General features: G+C 41.7%; 1 protein-coding gene across 1 annotated transcript in view; it reads left to right on the top strand.

The window, feature by feature from the left end:
• The window catches only part of LOC136268954 (WD repeat-containing protein 19-like), a 32,680-nt gene that overhangs the window by 8,003 nt on the left and 4,979 nt on the right, over nucleotides 1-19,698 (top strand). Inside the window, exons 19-34 of the mRNA XM_066064428.1 lie at nucleotides 7,332-7,376; nucleotides 7,502-7,606; nucleotides 7,664-7,730; nucleotides 7,818-7,900; nucleotides 7,951-8,031; nucleotides 8,606-8,672; nucleotides 8,762-8,862; nucleotides 9,331-9,393; nucleotides 16,042-16,079; nucleotides 16,294-16,391; nucleotides 16,566-16,627; nucleotides 16,674-16,784; nucleotides 17,752-17,861; nucleotides 19,122-19,179; nucleotides 19,236-19,306; nucleotides 19,618-19,693. Coding sequence (XP_065920500.1) covers nucleotides 7,332-7,376; nucleotides 7,502-7,606; nucleotides 7,664-7,730; nucleotides 7,818-7,900; nucleotides 7,951-8,031; nucleotides 8,606-8,672; nucleotides 8,762-8,862; nucleotides 9,331-9,393; nucleotides 16,042-16,079; nucleotides 16,294-16,391; nucleotides 16,566-16,627; nucleotides 16,674-16,784; nucleotides 17,752-17,861; nucleotides 19,122-19,179; nucleotides 19,236-19,306; nucleotides 19,618-19,693 — 1,236 coding nt within the window. The remainder of the gene's footprint in view (nucleotides 1-7,331; nucleotides 7,377-7,501; nucleotides 7,607-7,663; nucleotides 7,731-7,817; nucleotides 7,901-7,950; nucleotides 8,032-8,605; nucleotides 8,673-8,761; nucleotides 8,863-9,330; nucleotides 9,394-16,041; nucleotides 16,080-16,293; nucleotides 16,392-16,565; nucleotides 16,628-16,673; nucleotides 16,785-17,751; nucleotides 17,862-19,121; nucleotides 19,180-19,235; nucleotides 19,307-19,617; nucleotides 19,694-19,698) is intronic.

Below are 19,698 nucleotides of genomic sequence, written 5' to 3'. Positions count from 1 at the left end.
TACCTATTTCAGATAGGCGGACATTTTTAAAGCACAAATTTCACAAGTAATGTAATTGTATTTATGTTTCAGTTTACATACATCACTTTTGATAGTAAAATATCTATATGCAAAAAAAAAACATTTTTATAAATTATAAAATAGTTACCTGCCTTTTACAGTGTACATGTGAGGTTCATAATGTGAAACAGCAGAAATTTCTGCTATTGAAAAACAATAAAAAATATTCAGGACATTAGTGATTTTCTTTGTAATACTATATAATATTTCAGACCCTCAGTTATCAGAACTTTGATGGTCTCAAACTGATATACAAGTGAATTGTTTGGACATAAAATACTCTAATAGAACGTACAGTGTTATTTGAAATACTCTAATTGAGCAGTCATCTACTTTATTAGGGGTATGGATCGATAAAGGTCTACTGTACAAAGAAAGCATTACCTTGAAACTCAGCCTTTTTTGTCAAAAATTCTGATCCCAGCCTTTAACTTGCAATATAATATTTAACTAGTTTTTATCCACTATAAGTAGCACTTGCACAAGAAGTGTGTACTATCAGTTACACATGAGCACATAATTGGAGGAATTTACTCATTATCTCCACAGTAACCTAACTGCATAGCAACGCTCACATGCGCTGAAGTGAGGACATCCAAGCTTTATTATTATTAAGGCTTTACTGCACAAGTGCTGAAGGTCTGTAGGACACCTGGTCCTACAGCCTGTTTAAAGTTGTTACAGAAAGTGTGTTTAAAAAGGTGGAGAAAGGAGAAAAATCCATGACTGGACCTGGGTAGCCTTGAACCTGCAGCCATCCGACTAAGGTACAATAACTGGAATTGTTAATTATCTGGAAGCTATGGTTTTGGTAGCGCAACTTATCTCCTAGGCAAACCAATGGAACAAGACTAACCTGCAGCAGTAACATCAGCAGCCATCCAAATTTGCATCATATATGATATGTCATTCTTGATTCTATTAAGTCCAAAATGCGTCTATATCACTGACTGCCTCTTACCGAGTGGTTCAAACCAGGAAATTCCCACAGACCAGAGCACAACTCATTGTCTCCTATGGTGAACTATGAATGCCGATATGTATAAACAACTTGTGAGTTGGTCTCTCAAGTGACTTATTGTCTGAGAAAACTTGACCAATCCATCATTGCCCCCTTATCACAACAGTGATGACTATGGGAACCAGTTCTTTGACAGAGACGTGAGCCTGGTTGAGAGTTCCTTTGAAACCATGATGTATCCTGGTAGGCTCCACACCCCCAAATTACCAGATGCAAGAGTGGCTTGAGGTGGTACTTCTATGACAGCTCCCAGTATTGAAACTCCATTCCAGGTAGCGGCAAATTGGTACAGCAGTTTTTGTAATCTTTCCGTTTATTTAGTAGACATGTGCCTTAAGTACGTGCATACGCTGATTTGTAGTTTGCCGGGAATGACTTCTTGCCAGCCATCTCATAGCAGTGCTAACAGTAGTGAATGGGCTAAGAATTGCTTGGGAATGGTCTACAAGAGATGTAGCAGAAACCTCTGCGTTGACAAGTTTACTGTTCTTAGGATATGCCAAAGATCTGAGTGCACAGGATCAGTTACTAAATGGTCATATCCAATGGAGAAAAATTAACAAATTCCAGTAAAGTATTTTATCATATCTAGTATTGGAACAGCCTAGCACCTTACAGAAATTCGAAATGAATTAAGATTATGAAGCTGGGTGTGGATGTGGTAGAGAGCATCATCTGTACTTTCCTGCAGAAGACCAACTTCACTAAGCAGAAATTGAAGCTTTATGCCATCCAGAGGAAGATATTCTTTTGGCCCAATATACCATTGATATTTCTCTGTACAGTAAAAAATGCTAGTGTTTCTGGATGAAACGTGGATAGATCAGTGGGATACTATCAAGAAAGAAGGGTATAGTCTCAGCAAAAGTTCAAAAGTTGTTGGCCAGAGGTGAGCATGTGTCAGTGATAAGTGCACTGTCTGTTGAAGGAATACTGTGCTACAAGATCATACGAGGAAGCATCATATTCTCCTGCTGTTAATCCTTTGGAGGAGATATTTTCAAAGGTGAAGTTGGAAATGAAATCTATGGAAGCAGAAATGCAAGTGCTTTATGACATTGACACTGTTGTGTACAGTACTTTTTCTTGGATTACCCCATTAGATTATATGAAGTGGATAGAGAACGGTGCTATTTATAAATAGTTACCCAGTTATGTGAATCATTCATACACATTATCACTATTATATACTCTTACTATAACAAGAGTATATAATGGGGAGGGAGAGTGTTGAACTGTGCTATACACTGTGAAAAATGAGCCCCTATGGCATCGTTCAAATGACTCGGTGATTTTGGTTAATTAGTGACAATTATAAGAGCAGTGGGTGCACTTTGTGTACTTGACTACTGCTTAAAAGAACGGTTTACTCAAGAAAAGTATGGCACATCGCACAAAGGAACTTGTTGTACAAAGAGAAAGCCAGACACAAGCAGCTAACCTGGAAAGCAAACAGGTTTTGTCATGGTCGAGATTTCGTCATGGTCCCATCCCCTACCTCGACAGTTCTACTAGCGAAAGTGACACATCTAGATGGAATTTCAGCCATTGCGATTCCTTGCCGAACATCCATCAAAATGTTCAGGTGTTAAATCTGAGCAATCAACAGCAGTCAGGTTTACGAGAAGAAATGAGGATATGCGGGTTGCTTTACGGGCTCATTTTTTCACAGCCTATAGTGCAGTTAGGCACTCTTCCTCCCCATTATATACTCTTACTATAATGACAAGTTCAACTTAATTTTTTAAGTGTCTCCGAAATACAACGTTTTTGTTCCTGAAGCTCTCTTTAGTCAATAACAGATTAGCTGTTTGAGGCTTTCCAGCTGTGAATAACATTTTCTGTGTGTTTCTAAGAGAAATTCCCATTGAGGAACTGAATAATTGATCCTCTAGGTGGCTGTAATTCAGAAGGGATACTGTGAGGAACCTTCGGTCTCATTGCTTTAGTAACTGCAGCCACCATGCTTGCAATTGTTTCTTCAAAAGATTTCTTACTCGGGTCTAGTACCACCATGTCCAACAACCATCAGAACTTGTGGTGGCTCAGTCTTGTAGCCCATTAGAAATCATTCTGGCCCAGAGACAAAATTATGGTTAACTGTAATTCTCCTTGCGTAATATTCTTTCAGTTCAGCACAAATAGTGTCAACCTCCATTTCTTTGGTTGCACGCTTTGGGGATGCAGGGCTAGTCTCTCTTTGTTGCTTTTGGCTTTGGCTATCATCACTACAATCATCACACCACAAAAGGAATTTTGTACTGTACATCACTTCAATATCTTGCTGCGTAACCAGCCACTTCTTCATTGATTGCTTACCATGCATCAGCAAAATATCCCAAAGAAAATTTTGTTGTTGAAGGTATTCATCTTCCAATTCTTCCATTGAACATACTTTTACATCAATTAGCAAGCTGAACTTCCCATGAAACTTGTGTATGTCTCGGAGCACCAATTCTTTTATTTCTTCTTTAAAAACTTGTAACTCAACTTGGTATTGATAATCCATTTAAATTGAATTCACTAAAGTACAGCATTAATTAGGGATAAAGTCTTACTTTTGCTGCAATTTGGCCTTGAATAGATGTTAGAGGAGTAACCAGTACTCAGCTATCACCAACTAAGATGTTCTGCACACCATAAGCATCAGGTGTACCACTAGACGTTGGTCATCCCGCCATCTCAAACAAGAAATGTGTGCCTGTGCAATTTGAAAACGGCAAGATTACAACAACAGCAACACTGTACCACTACTCTATGTTGGAGCAAGCCTCAACATTGAGTCGAATGAAGAATTCTGGCCTGCGTACCTTGGTGGAAAGGTCAATGAGTCGGCAGCTTGCATGAGCCACTTTGCTTGCATGCATGGAAAAGAGTTTCAATGAGAGATAAGAGGAGATTCCTGAAGGTTGGCCAGTTTGTTTACTGGAAGCCTAATTTGGAGTAACACTGAGTCTAACTCAACCCCCAAGAAGGTCAGAGCGGTTGCAGGGCCTACAGTCTTCTCAGGTTCCAAAGGGAGGCCTGCCTCTCTAGCATGTGCTGCATATTCTGGTGAGTTGGGGGGAGGGGGAGGGGGGATTGTTAAGAAATCATCGAGATAGTGGATTGTCCATGACACATCATTGTTCAACATGACATGTAGGAGGGCATCAGCAATGGCCGAAAACAAAAGTGGTGCTGATTGGAGTCTGAATGGTATGACCTGATCTACAAAAGACCCAATCTACAAGTACATGGCCTGCCCACTCATCCCTAGCAGATGTCAGTCTTCTGGAGCAACTTGAATGTCCTGCTGAATATCCATTTTTGCCATGAGTAATCCCTAAGCTCCTGCCTCACCGATGTTAGTATGGTGGAAAGTACAGCTCTCCTTATCATTTACACTGTGACCTGTGGGGGAGGAGAGGTCCATGATCATTCTCCATTTGCCAGGTCTACCTTTCTTTGGAATTAGACTCAATGGGCTAATCTGAGTGCTGTCACATGTGGGAGGATCAGTAAGCTCTGCAACTCAGCCTTTTTGCAGCTCTTCGGGCAATATCAACCCTGAGCGGCACCTTGAACGCCCACACTAAAGTGGCTATATGTGTTATAAATGTGGTAGCCACATACATACTATACACAGGTAAATATGAAATACAGTGTACTGAGATATATGTGATATGAGTCTAGATATATAGTAGCTGGCCTGCAACCTGTCTGGCTCACATAGATAGAATGTTGATAAGTAGGTCTATAGTTAAGTCATATGCCATCACCATTGGTTAGAGAGCCATTGTACCATCTGTTAGTAAGGTGGCCAGAATTTGGCTAGGTGCTTTCCTCTGCAGTTGGAGTAAATATACAAGTAACAGCACTTCATGAAGACGCAATACACATGGCTGGGGTGTTGGTGGCACTTCCTTAGGAAGATTCTGACTTCTGTACTTTGGAGGGCAGTGGAGCTACGTGGAAAGTTGAAGACAAGTGGTCCAATGAATGACAGAATCAACACCATGCTTCATTTCTATCTCTCCTTGTGCCAGTAAAACATTCTGAATAGAAACCCTGTGATGGCCCATGGCACACCAGGAGTCAAAAAAGGCTTTCTTTTGCCTGTAGTTTATCTCGTATATCACTCATGAAGGCCACTGGTATTTCAATGAATTTTTTTTTTGATATGACAACCTCTGGAATCATTTGTGGGTGAACTTGGGCCATGGCAGCTGTGTAAACGCAAGATCTGGTGGTAAACACAAAATCTGGTGGTAAACGCAAAATCTGGTGGTAAATGCAAAATCTGGTGGTAAACGCAAAATCTGGTGGTAAACGCAAAATCTGGTGGTAAACACATAGACTTCACTACATCTTGCAGGTCTAATAGGTCTGCTTGCCCTTCCATGCTCTTCAGAAGAGATGTGGTGGTGATTCATCTGCATGACGGTAAATTTGTAAAATCAATACATTCCTTTTTTGTATTTGCTGTATCAAGTTAGTAGGTAATGCTGGAAGACCCATGACACTAATGATGAACTGGTTGGGTGATCCTGCAAAGCAGAGATAAGTTGGTGCTCATGATAGCTAGGAGGTGGGCAATATATTTCCAACGGTTTCAAATTGCCTTATGTTAGCATCAAGGAGATCTGATGTTGAGGGGATGACCCCCAATTGATTACCTGTAGATACATTGGAGTATGTGAACACTGATAGTCTGTGAAGACATTGATTGACGTGCATGTTACTGTAATGAAAATGCATTTTTAAATTTTAATTTATTTATACTGATAGGCCTGCATAAACGTACACGTGGAGGGACATGTCCTATTCACTAGGCCTAGGGTAGTGTGCCCCTATGTCAGATTGGGCCTATGCTGAACTCAGTGCGGGTTAAGACCAATGAGTGGTGTAATGAAAGAGTATGAGGCCCCATGATATAGGCTAGGCTAGTATAGTTGAATAAAGGTGTCCTCAGTTACTGCCTCAACCATAACCAGGTAGTGATGAGTTGGGCCGTAATTGTGGGTATGAGCTAGTACAGACTTGTGCTATGAGCTGGTAAATGAAAAAACCCATGAAAGCTAGCATCCTGCCTAGACAATCTTTGAAAGACCAGCAAAAAAAACTGAATAGTATGTGATTGCTCAGCGATAGCTGTGTAGTCCCTGGCTGCCAAGATAGGGCTGCGAGTAAATGTATCCCAGTGAGGACTAGCTGGATAACTGTGAATAAATGCTCAGCTCACTGCAAGCTGAACATATGAATGCTCACTGTGGCACTAGCTGCTGCACTAGGCTGTCGCTGAATTGTGTGCTAGAAAACATGCCCTGCCTACATCAAGTACTTCAGGAAATATGTATATCACAAGCTTCAATTGGGCCAGGAAGTGTAGCACAGAAACAGTTTCCAATGACAACCAGACATCTACCATCAGATCAAGCAAACCTGGGAGAAGACCATACTTGAGGATGTTATGGGGTGCCTTCTCTTGGTCTTCTTTGGGTTATTATATTCAGGTGAACTCTGCACCAGTTCAACCAGCGGCATTGACATGGCAGTAATGCTCTCCCTTCAGGATATCTCAGTAGACAATTTACACAACCCTCAATCGCTGAAATACGTCTCAAGGCCTCGAAAGCAGTTCCTTGCTGTGAAGGTTTTAGATGTTTACATGGCTAGAACAAAAGACAACAGTGTCAACAGTATTAGCTTGGCTGAATCTCAGAGGCACCTCCCAAATCCTTTTATTTCCTTTTCAAGTCAGGGACACCACTTTCACATCAGTCCTTGGTTACGCATCTCAAGAGTGCACTTGTGGCAGCCAGCATAAATCTGCAAGGAAATTCTGGTCAAAGTTTCCAAATTGGAGCAGCCACGACAGCAGCTAGTAAGGTATCGGAAGATTCACAGATTAAGTTGCTGGACAGATGGAAAAGCAAGATACATCAAACTGTTGGGCCCTCATCTCACAACCCTGTCAATTTGTCCTGTAATCTTCTGCTGGCAGATTCCACCTAACTGCTGCACACATGACCTATGCCCCAGCTCTGATTAGGCATGCCTTACGCCTGTACATCAATGTCTGCTAAGCCACAGTTGTTATGTTGATTGCATGGCAATCTATGGCATCCCTGATCATCTGCCAAAGGTATTAGACAATGAACCTGATAACTCCTCTACTCAGTTATACAGTAGCGTGCAAAGGGGGTTAATTGGACATGTAGTCACATGCCTACTAAATAATTATGTTATAATGTTTTGGTACCCACAGATTGAGCCCCAGTCATCCTCCAATCTCAGTACTGACTTACAGCAGGTGAACATGTACACACCACACACATGCACACATGCACACATGCACATACGTTCCTTGATAAAGGTGATCCAAACTCCCCAGATTCTGGTTGAGTTTTCACTTTATGTCACTATTGTTTGCTATAGGAGGAAGGGGCAGACCAGGAGTCTCGTATGTTCCCCGATGACGGCAAGACAGACATCATAACCTGCTGTGAACTAACACAGGATTTTCTCATATTTGCTACAGAGGTGAGGCAGGAGCCAGCTGTGTGTAGCTGTGTTGTTAATATGTTGTGCACATCACAGGCTGGTAATCTACATTACTTCTTTATTGAGGACTGGCAATATGTGAATGAGTTTAGACATGTTGTAGGTGAGTGTGAGTGTTAGGAAGAGCCTGTTAAACTTGTTTGGAAGAGAGTCTGTTATACTATATACTCCTTATATGTATGTATTGCAGGTATTCGTCACTTGTATCCCAACTTCAATGGTACTCAGTTAGTGTTCATTGATGAGAAGAGTGATGCCTACCTTTACAATCCTGTAAGGGGTGGGGCTTAGTTAGCTGCTATAGTTGTCATGTGATTTGTCAGGTTAATGATGCATTGCTGGAGGTCCCCATGTTTCCAACTGATGTTAAAGGAGTGATATGGGAGAATTGGCCTCTTGATAAGGTGTGTATGTGGTGTAGCTATGAGTGTGTGTATGTTTGTGTAGCATATATGCATGTAGTCTGTCTTGTCTGTCTTCTGTCTCTGCATATGTACATGATGCGTCCATTGGTGTTAACTGGGGAGGTGGTCTACCAACCTTTATTATGGATTCAACAGAGAAGCAGCAAACTTATCCGAACACTTTTGCTAGGAACAAAGATGTTCAGATAACTGAGGACCTGCTGTACCCATTAATACAAATGGGTTGGCTTAGCCCATTGCTTTATATACTGAGCTCCGTTCAATTACTCTAATAGAACACACATCAACGACAAAATACTCTATTTTTAATTGAATAGTCACTTTGCAGTTTGAATCAGATAAATAAGGATCCATAGCTCACATAAAAAAGTGAGGGTCTGGTGGGACTTCATGTTTGTTGAGTTTAATACACCCAATAGGCTTAGTAGTACTCCCCCCTACATATAACAATTGAACAGATCTCTCTATACAAGATATGAATGGTTTATACTTTTTATTAGACTCTCCACTCTATACTAGTTCTTAGTGTGTACATAATACTATTTCACTGCAGCATGTATTCCTGGCATACAATGAAGACAAGATGTACACGTATGTCTACTATAGGGACACTATTGAAGGTGAGGAGCTTACAATAGGGAGTGCTTAACTATAAAGGGTGCTTGTTTATGGTAGTGTCTTGTTTCATCCTTTCCTATTTCTCCCTCAGGCCCAGCATGTGTATTTGCAGGCAACACTAAACTACCTTATGGCCAGAAGCCATTGATGTTGTACAATGGAGAGGTATCCTGTCAGACCCTCAGTGGAAAGGTAATGGCTTTGTATGGTAGAATCTCTTTAAGATTGTGTGAATGAGAATTGGAAGATTAAGAGAAGGCTTTTGATCCCAGTTGGAATTTATATGTAAATGTATCCTTAGCTAAAGGGTTTATGTATTCTTACACTTGTTAGTAAACAAATTGTGGACTTAATTTACTATGTTAACTATGTAATTGCACATACACCTTGTTAATCAGGACACTTGTCCATGGTCTTATTTGTATTAGCAAACATACATTTAGACACCTAAAATTAGGACACCTAAAATTAGGACACCTCAACACTTTATCATAGTCCTAAGGTGTCCAGAATAGAGGGGTCTACTGTAGTGCAAAGCATGTATTATAAATAATTGGCCTATGGTTGGCAAGTCTTAACATACAGTGTGCTCATTTTATTTTGAGTGACTTTATATACCTTTTATACAGTGATGTACATTGATAGCTGTTTCTTCTTCAGATTGCTATAGTACGTCTCACCACACATAACCACCAAGATGACCAAGACCTTGAAGAAGCAGAGGTGAATAATATGAATGAATGAAATGAGAAATATTACATAAAATCTGTTCTAATAAGGTCACCAGCCAACTTTTAATAGAGGATATGCGCTAACTTTACAGCTGAAAACATTCTAGCAAAAACGTGATGTTTTCTTACGTCACAATGGTTAACAAATGTATTGTACAGTATAGATATGCATGGAAAATGCGAATCGCAAAAAGTAGACCAGTTACGAGAATTTCTCCGATTCCTTTACGTGTATAATGTAACTGGAAGGAGGAGCCCCATCCGTAGTTCATGTGGCAAGTTATAGTCCAAGCTGCATTTGCTACCTGTGCTTTTGTATGGGATTCACTATAGTCGTTCATCGTCAAAAATTCTTGGGTACGCCGCTATCCTATAATATACATACTAGTATTGTATTAAATAATTGTTAATAAAGTAGGGATTTATGCAATAAAAAATAGTGAAACAAGAGATGAATGATGGTATTACAGCACAGCTCAGTGGGAAAGTCCCTACTTTGCATTGAGCAAAATAATTGTTTATAGCTAATGTGCCAAAGAAGGGACTTTTCCACTGATGCTGTAATACCATCATTCATCTCTTGTTTCACTACTTTTTATTGCATAGATCCTACTTCATGTTTAAATTAACGATTTTTAAAAATAGTTTGTTTAGTTTTTTGTTGTAGCTATTAGAAGATCAGAATGACTGTTGTATTAGAGTATATCTCGAGTCGCCAAGGGGTGTGCAACTAGCTAGACCAATAAGGGGTGAGATCATCTTGTTTACTATTAAGTAAACAGCTAGATTGTTAAGAAGTGTGGTCTCCGTGCTCTATCGCTATTAGTCCACCTAGATCTTTAATTGATGGGCATGTTTGCGAACCTATCGCGAATGGGATCCCAATCTCAAACTCGCAGATATCTAGCTAGTACACCTAGTGCTGGGACTGAAGCACTTCTGAAATCCAGCTCTGAAATAATTCTGTGGCGTCTATACAGTGGAACCTCTCTTAACAAACTCCCTGAATTAAGGACACGATAGAAAAAACTTCCATAATAAGGACAAAAATTTTGGTCACAACAAGTCTGTTTTACCTCTGAAAGAGGAAAACCTCTATATTACAGCAAAAAGTGACCAAAAATTCTGGGTCCCAAAATGTCCGTAATAGAGAGGTTCCACTATATATGCTGCTGAAAGAAAGTGTTGATACGGAAAATTAACGCCTCGATATTTCATAAATGGCTCAGACCACGAAGTGGTTGCCAGCTATTTGGAATTATATGAAGAAGGTGAAGTTGAGCATATCAACGGTGTTTGGCCAGTTTCTCAGTTGAACAGCTATTCGCAGTTAAAAATATCCTCCGGATAGAAAACAAAACCCACAATCGAACCACCCACTTCGGCCTTTGATTAGCTGCATTTGTTCCCCCCGGGAAGGGTGGGTGGGACCGTTGATATGCTCAACTTCACCTTCTTCATATAATTCCAAATAGCTGGCAACCACTTCGTGGTCTGAGCCATTTATGAATTATAATTCAGAAGGCTCAGTCTCACATATCAACGGTGTCGTTTGTAGCTTGTTGATTGTTTCTGTTGAGCACTGCTCTACCAAATGAAGGGTTGTCCAGCGGCTTATAGTAAAATCTTTGAAAGGTGGATTCAGAACTCCAGCCTGCAGCTTTGAGAATATCTGAAGTTGAAATTCCTGCTGATGCAGCTGCAGAAGAAGAGGCTCCTCTGACTGAGTGAGCACCAAAAATTGAGACATCAATACCTGAAGCTTCCAGCAAGGACTTCAGCCATCTAGCCACAGTGCTTGACGACACTGCCTTATGTGGCTTGATAATAGCTATCAGCAGGTTAGTTTCCCTTCCCCGAAGGGGATGTGTTCTACTCTCGTATTCCTTCAGGGTAGACACCGGACACAGCCTGTTCCCTTCTGGTAGGGAAGGAAAAAAGAAGTTGTTAATCTGTGATGTGGACCTTGACTGCTTAGCCAAGGCACTAGGGTAAAAGCAGACTCCGTCTGGCTTGTAAACCCGTTTAGATATGTCAAGCTTTGACAGGTCAGCAGATCTAGATGGGCGAGACAATGCAAGCAGCATTGTTACTTTCCATGTCAAGTGCTTAAGGGATAGCATCTGGTTGTCCCCTAGCGTGTCCAGATAGTTTAACACTTTCTGCACGTCCCAGGTATGTGTGTAGCGAGGTAAGGGAGGCCTAGATTGAAAGACTCCCTTGACAAGTCTGCAAATCAGGGGGTGTTGGCCAACTGTGTAGCCCTCCACCTTTTCGTAGACTGAGGAAATTGCAGATCGGTAAGCATTTACAGAGCTATACTGGTACCCCTCCTTGTAGAGATATGCCAGGAAGTTGGCTACCTGGGCTATAGGGCCAGAAAAGGGATCTGAACTCCGTTCAGAACACCAGCGATGCCACTTAGCAAAGAGTGAGTCATAGGATTTGTTTGTTTTGGTCCTCCAGGAGCTGAGCATGAGGTCCATAGCATCTTCCAAAAGCTGTTGATTTCTGTATCTCTCCCTGAGATGTGCCACACGGCTAGTTGTGGGAGCATCAATGAACTGTCTCTGTTGACCATTATTTCGGTTTCTGCTGCTATCAGTCTGGGATAGTCCACCAGCATGTGTAGCAGTGTTGGGTACCATGGCTGGGATCTCAACACTGGTGCTACCAGCACTAGGTTGGCTTTGTGAGTCTGTACCTGAGCAAGTGTTCTGCCTACCAGGTTCCAAGGTGGATTGGCATACCCCTTGATGTGGGTCCACACCTGGAGAAATGCATCTGTTGCTTCTGCAGATGGATCTGGCCGCCAACTGAAGTAGCGTTGGCACTGAGCAGACAGGCGGGTCGCAAAGAGATCCACTTCCAGTGGACCAAATGTTTGCTGTATCTTGTGGAATATATTTGGTGACAGTTTCCAGTCCGACGGTATTCTGGATCCCCGGGAAGTGTTGGGCTGTGATGTGTATGTTCCTCTCCAGGCACCACATCCACAGATTCTTTGTCAGATTGACTAGCTCTCTCGAGACTGTCCCCCCCAAATGGTTGATATAGGCTACTGCTGTGGTGTTGTCGATCCTCAGTAAGATGTTCAGTCTGGACTGGCCTTTTGCAAATGACTACACAGCCAGTGTTGCTGCCAGCAATTCTAAGCAGTTGATGTGGAGGGCTGTCTCCCTCTGAGACCATGCTCCTCTTGTGGTTTGTGTGCCACAGCGGGCTCCCCACCCCTGAAGGGATGCATCGGAATCGATGACCATGTCTACCTCCCTCTTGAGGAGAGTCTTTCCATTCCACTTGGACATCTCCGTGTCCCACCATTGCAGCTCTTCCAGGCTGTCTGGCAGTAGCATTACCAAGCCCTCGTAGTTTTGGGAGTGGGTCTCCAGAGTGTTGGAGAGTGCCATCTGCAGGCTTCTGTAGAAAAGAGGTGCAGGGGGAATTACACAGGTTGTTGAATTCATCTTGCCCAATAGGCGTGCCAGTGTCCTGGCTGAGGGTGGCTCCGCCATCCTCATCATCTTTCGAGCCTCCGCTCGGATTTGTTTTATTTTTGCTAGGGGAAGTCGTAGCTCCATGTCGATGGAGCTGACTGAGAGGCCCAGAAACTCTATGGTCTGGCTTGGGGTGAGCACTGACTTCTCTGTGTTGATGATAAAGCCTAGGCTCTCTAGCAGGTGCACCAGGGCTTGGGCGTGGTCTAGAGCTTGGTCCTTTGATCCTGCTATCAGTAGGATGTCGTCTATGTAGGCGATCATACGGACCCCTCTTTGTCGTAAGATGGCTAGTGCTGGTTTCAGGGTTTTTGTGAACACCCACGGAGCTGAGGACAGGCCGAATGGAAGGCAGGTGAATCGGAAAGCTTTCTCCTGGAACTGGAAATGTAAGTACTTCTGATGTGTTTGGTGAATGGGAATTGCGAAGTAAGCATCCTTCAGATCGACTTTTGCTAGCCAGTCTCCCTGTCCCAGCAGCTCCTTCAGAGTGTGAATACCCTCCATCTTGAAGTGCTCCAGGTGAACAAAGCTGTTCAGTGCTTTGAGATTGATGACAGGTCTTTGTCCCCCGTCTTTCTTGGGGACAAGAAATATATTGAAGTAGAAGTCCGTCTCCGAAGGACACTCCACAGGTTGTATTGCCTGTTTCTGGAGGAGTTTGGCTAATTCTTCCTGTATTAGTGTGACCTGCTCCGAGGTGTAATGTGGAGGGGTTGGTAGTGACCCTTGATGTGGCTTTGCCACAAAGTCTATTTGGTATCCCCGTACCATATTTAGTACCCACTGGTCCTGTGTTATGGCAGACCAGTTTGTTAGGTAATGAACTAGCCTGCCTGCCTGAGGTAGGTCTGGCTGATAGTGATGTACTACTCCGAGACATGCTATCTGGTTCACTAGGGTAGTTTTCCAATTCATCATAACACTTTTTAAAATAGTGTGTGCATGAGTCACTTTCTCCATGTGTTTTTCTGGAACAACTTCCCCTGGCTTGCCCCTCCTCTCTGGGCTCCTCCTCCTCGGTTCTGTTTCCGGTTGTTGTACCCCCCCCCCCCCTCCCCCCGGCTGTTGGGGGGGCCTGGTCGAAAAAACGGCTTTGGTGTAGCCAGGGTAGACCTCATGGCTTTCACCTGGTCTACCAGTTGTTTAGATTTTTGGGCAAACTCCGGCCCAAACAGGGATGGTGAAACTTCTCCGAAGTTTGAGTCCTCCTCTACCAATGGTAGTAGTGCCTTGTTGATCTGGGAGATCACTTTTGAACGCCGAAGGTGGCTAATTCGGGCACTTGTGTTGCCTAATAGTTTGATAGCAGCTACTGTTGCACTGGCTGTTTCCTCCGGAACGTCTTGTGACTCCAGTATGGCACTCAGTGGGGCGAGGGCATCCAGTACGTGGGACTGGATTGTAGCCAGTTCCTTGTCCACTGCCCTGGTAGTTGACTGGACCTCAGTCTTAAGGTAGTTGTCCAGCTGAGGTGTCCGGGATGCTGTCACTTTAGGAAGGGAGTAGGTATTCCTTATTTTGAGGCGGTCTGGATTCTCCAGTCTAACAGTGCAGGCTTCGGTAATGAGGGTTGCCGTTTCCTCGAACACGCTGGCTACGTTGGTAGGGGGGGGCTTGCCGCCTCTCCGGTTCAGTTACCTCGATATCAGAATTGAACTCCCACTCGAGGGTCTCGTCGTACTGAGGGGTGTCAGGGATATCGTGCCATCGTCGGTTCTTGAGGGACGGTTCATCTACACCAGCAGGGCTCCCCAAGCCTCTGTCATGGCGACCACATGATCCTCTCCGAGGTGACGACGCCGATCTACTCCGAGATTGTTCCCGACGAGAACTGGAGCTCCCTCTCCGAGAGAGCGAGTCTTCTCTGTGGTTAGACCTGCTCCAAGATCTTGAAGATGAATCGGAATGGCGTCTATGGTGTCGACGAGAATGCCGCTTCCCGTGCTTCTTCCTCTTCCCCGAGCGACGCTTCAGCTTGTCGAGGTCATTCTGAAGGCCGTCAAACTTATCCGAAAGGTTTTTGACGAGAGACTCTAACTCAGACATAGCCGTTCAAAATGAGCTGCGAACACGTGTTTCAGCTAAGAAAAGGCCGAAGTGGGTGGTTCGATTGTGGGTTTTGTTTTCTATCCGGAGGATATTTTTAACTGCGAATAGCTGTTCAACTGAGAAACTGGCCAAACACCGTTGATATGTGAGACTGAGCCTTCTGAATTATAAATGATTTTGTTGGATGAAGAAGACAAGCAGCCTGATTGAAGATAAAGGAAAGACAAGGTACAGAGGGCCTACACAAGTCAGAACCCCAAAAGGCACATCCCACTGGTGAATTTGTTATTATGGCATAAAATGGTGGCCGTGTGTTGCTTTTGGCCTCTAGTCTTGCGACTAGTCAGTGAGGCAGTGAGACTAATATTCAAGTTTTGGCAATTTTTAAAAATTGTATATCCGACCACCTGTAAGTGTTTTGTTATAATTATATTATACATTATATGGACTAGTACTATTCCGTAAAGGTGATTTTTGTCACATAAAATGTCTCTAGGATGATTTTTAAAAGCAGAATTTTGGGAGGCGCGCAAAATTTTCAGGGTGATCCCTACTTAAACGGTACAATTGATTGATCCTTTTTCATTCTAATAAAAATACGCGCATGTCCTCTATTTCCTAAATGTGTTATTTCAAAGTAACCCTTTTAATATAGCCACATGTGTGTGAGGTCAGGAAATGCACAATGGTGACCAGAATAGGCAGGCTTTACTGCAATTTTCAGTAGGGTTAGGGCTGAAACGATCATGGTTTTTTAGTATTCAAGTACTCTCTAGAATTAACGATTGAGCACTCACGAATACTAACTTGTAGTCATACCCATGTGACATGTCTTTAAGCAGTTTACAGCTTTGTCAAGTAACAACAATGATACACACACTGTACTAAAGTACTGATGTTAGTGTTCCTGACAAGAAATTATGCCAATCAAACCCTATAGCCTTCAATGTGTCACTCCCTAATGGAAAATGCATCATGTGAGCTGGGTCATGTGATCTTAACGAGTACTCAAGTACTGTATTTGCAGTATTTGTTTCAGCCCTAATTTTCTGTAATCTTGTTGTATATTAGTCTGTGTATTTGTATTACAGCTACAGGCGTCATTACAAAAATGCATTGTATTGAAGAGGTATGTTATGAGGGTACCGTAAATGATGAAAGTTTGGCGGGACTGAAGTTAGGCATATTTAAATAAAATTTGCCAACTTTTTAATGAATCATAATAGGCAGCATGGTAAGACTGTCAAAGTTTCATCCGCTGACATATTATTTGCCAAGCTTTCATTGTTTGCGGTATAATGTCATCCAGTTGTATAAGTACTATGTATTTGGATTTGGAGCAGGTTTAAGGACGCTTGGTCACTGGCATCTGCTATAGACAAGTTAGAGAGCTGGGAACAGTTAGCAACTGCTGCACTGCATCATATCGATGTGGAGCTGGGTGAGTGTGGAATGGGTCGCTTTTTGTATAAAAGTGCACTGATTAAACTGGTCTAGTGCAAACTAAAATACTGACATTATATTTTAAGGCATTTCAATTTCAAATTTCATCTGGTATGCAGAATTTTAGCCTCCTCAGAATTCTAATCACACTGGAACTTATTTTGTCCTGTAGCAATCCGTGTTTATCGACAGATTAAGGACATAGCAATGGTGTCCTCACTGCAAGACATAAAGGTAACTCCCTTCATCCCTACCCATTCCTTTATTACTTCATCCACAGGGGATAGAGAACAGGAACCTTTTAGCTGGCTACATTGCCATGTTCACCAACAACTACAATCTAGCTCAGGATCTCTTCCTTGCCTCATCCATGCCAGAGGCTGCACTACAAGTGAGCTATATGCACCGCACTAGTACCACATCAAATAAAGCACCCTGATTTAAAATTTATACAGATGATTTTATAATCTGAGTTCCATTTAAATGCCATAACATTTATTACCTCAATTCTAAAATTCGATGCGGCAATTATTCAAAATCCACCGACATTTGATGCTTGAAAACAGTGTTTATTTTTTAAATTGATTGTGGGACCATTCAAGCTAGTGCTGCTACTATTGAAGTTACAGCATTTAAGCAAGAAAACGTGGTATTCACTTAACATCACACCTATGATGCTGCTTGAAACCATACATATTTGTCAGTGAGATTTATTGAGGCATTGAGTTTTACTGTATTCATTATAACAAGAGTTTATAATATACAATATTAAGGAAGAGTGTCAAACTGTCAATATAGCCTGTACAAACACACTGAGTAAAATTAGACTTTTGAAAGTTTTGATCCAATTGACACATTTGCTGGTGGAAGGAAAGTGTTGATATGTGTTGAGATGGTGAAACCTTTGTACAAACCAAGGTGTTGATATTCTATCTTACTCAGTGTATTTGCTGGAATGTACTCCTGTTGGACACTCTCTCTTACTACTTTATATTATGAACTCTTGATTATAGAGAAACCACATGTTTGGCTCCAAATCAATAAAAAATTAGTTTATTAATGTACTGTTTAGTTAACTACTATTTAATATTCCATTTGTTTTAATGTGGCAACCTGGTTGATCTTCGCAGTTAGATGTTACCTTCTATTTTAATTACACTTCCGGCTGTTGTGTGTATACATAAAATAAAATATTTTTTTTGTGTGTAAACACTTTTAGTAATTGTTTGTTGCCACAAAAATGTTAGTAGTGTAAACAATGTTCTACTAGTAAACATTATATTATGGTATGTGGTATATTTAGCATTGCACATTGCATGATATATTAATCACCGTATATGGTGAATACTAACATGTAGATGTGTCGGGACCTGCTACAATGGGACCAGGCACTGGAGTTAGCCAAAACACTAGCATCTGACCAACTGCCCTTTATCAGTCGTGAGTATGCCCAGCAGCTGGAGTTTACGTGAGTGTTAGCTCTGTGTGTGTCTGATTGTGTGCTGTGTATATATGGGGACCTAGAGACAACTGTTCACATTATCACCTAAATAGTTGAGGGACTTTTCACACACCTTCATCCATGAAACAAGATAAATTAAAGTCTCCTGTGGAGTACTAGTCAGGAGGATTTGCCTATATACGTAGCTTATAGTGACCACATAGCCCACAGGTGTCCCAAAGTTTGTATGACCATCAAAATGCCATTTCTAACTTGCTAGAGGCTATGCACTGGAGTAATGCTGTTTAACCAGAACACTAACATTAAACAAAAGACCTCTCTTATATATTATCAACTCACAAGTAAATATTCAGTGATATCAAGAGTTCTCTCTTTTTAATATTAGTAATGATATCATACATTGACTTGTTGACCTGCTGCCATTACTAATGGACACATAAAATTGCTAGACTACCACATAAACACAGTGTGTCTACTAGTTTGTGTTTCCTGTAAGCATTTCCTGTGGGTCACCCTGTTGTGGGTACAATCTGTACCCATACAAGCTGTATGTGACCATCTCAGCACAACCCGCCTAGTTCGCACAACTTCGTACAGCTTCCAAATTTCTTTTCACATTATCTACACTGTCCAAGGAATGGGTTACTGAAGATTCAGCCTATTGTGGTGAGTAGTTTTGGAATTACAGCGCTACACAGTAAAAAAAGTTTTAAAAGCAAAGAGTACAGCAACTTTTCTGGAAATAAACTGCAGGTGTTTAAATTCACAGCCATAATTTCTGTTTTCAGTGGTCTACAAAGTTCGGATTTGTTAAAGTTTTCTCCGTGAATGGACAAATCAATCAAGGTATTTTTTGTCCTGTAGTCGCTTATGCATAGAAGTGTGGAGGTTGTTTAGATGAAGAAATGACAATGATCTTGTTTATGTCTACTGCATCATAAACAAATGATACACATACTGTTTAGACTACATAAACAAAATAAAGATGTTCAAACTCTGCATAAGCAGGCAAATAAGATGGTATATAGGTTTAATAGATTTGAGACTGGCTTCCCTGAGTAATGGCTCAATTAAAACTTGTGTATTTTTTCTTTGTAGCATGTGTAATCCAAGTCCTTTAAAATTTCATTTTCCCATGCTTGTGTGAACTAGGCAAGTTTTTACTGAGATGTGTCCATACTTGTTACACACAAATAATGTGTTCTAACCTTAAACTACAAGTACATACTTACCATTGAAGTTTATTTGCATAAATTCTCTCTTCAGTGGTGATTATGGCAATGCACTAACCCATTACGAGAGGGGACTAACTAACTCAGCAGAGGTGAGGTCTACTCATCACATCAGTACTCAGTACCATTGTACCTCACATGTATACAGCACAAGGAACATGATAGGTTGTGTAGTAATGGCATTGCAAGGGCTGCTCTCAGGACTGGAGACATTAGACGGTATAGTAGTGTGTGTCTGACTCTGTGTATGGCCAACTCTGTGTGTGTCCCAACTGTACAGGTCCAATCTTGTGTGGCCCTAAACCGTATGACTTAATGATGATGGTAATTTTTTTATTTTATTGAAAAGGATCAGGTCACTGCGTAATGAAGTCACCTGACCATACTTGCTATGTGTCATTTTGCATAATATTTTGGCAAATAGTAATGGCCTATTTGTGGCCACATTAGATCAAGTTTTACTAGCCACAAGTAGTCTTTGACAATATGTGTACACATTGTCCAAGTGTACTCTTACTATTATTATGTAGAGGCATTACTCTGGCACAGTCCTCCACTAACAAACAACTACAGAAAGAAGCAGCTGGAATACTGGAAACAATGAAGGTGAC

Source organism: Dysidea avara, chromosome 10 (assembly GCF_963678975.1).
Source record: "Dysidea avara chromosome 10, odDysAvar1.4, whole genome shotgun sequence".
Taxonomy (NCBI): Eukaryota; Metazoa; Porifera; class Demospongiae; order Dictyoceratida; family Dysideidae; genus Dysidea; species Dysidea avara.
This window is presented reverse-complemented; position numbering and strand designations above follow the sequence as displayed.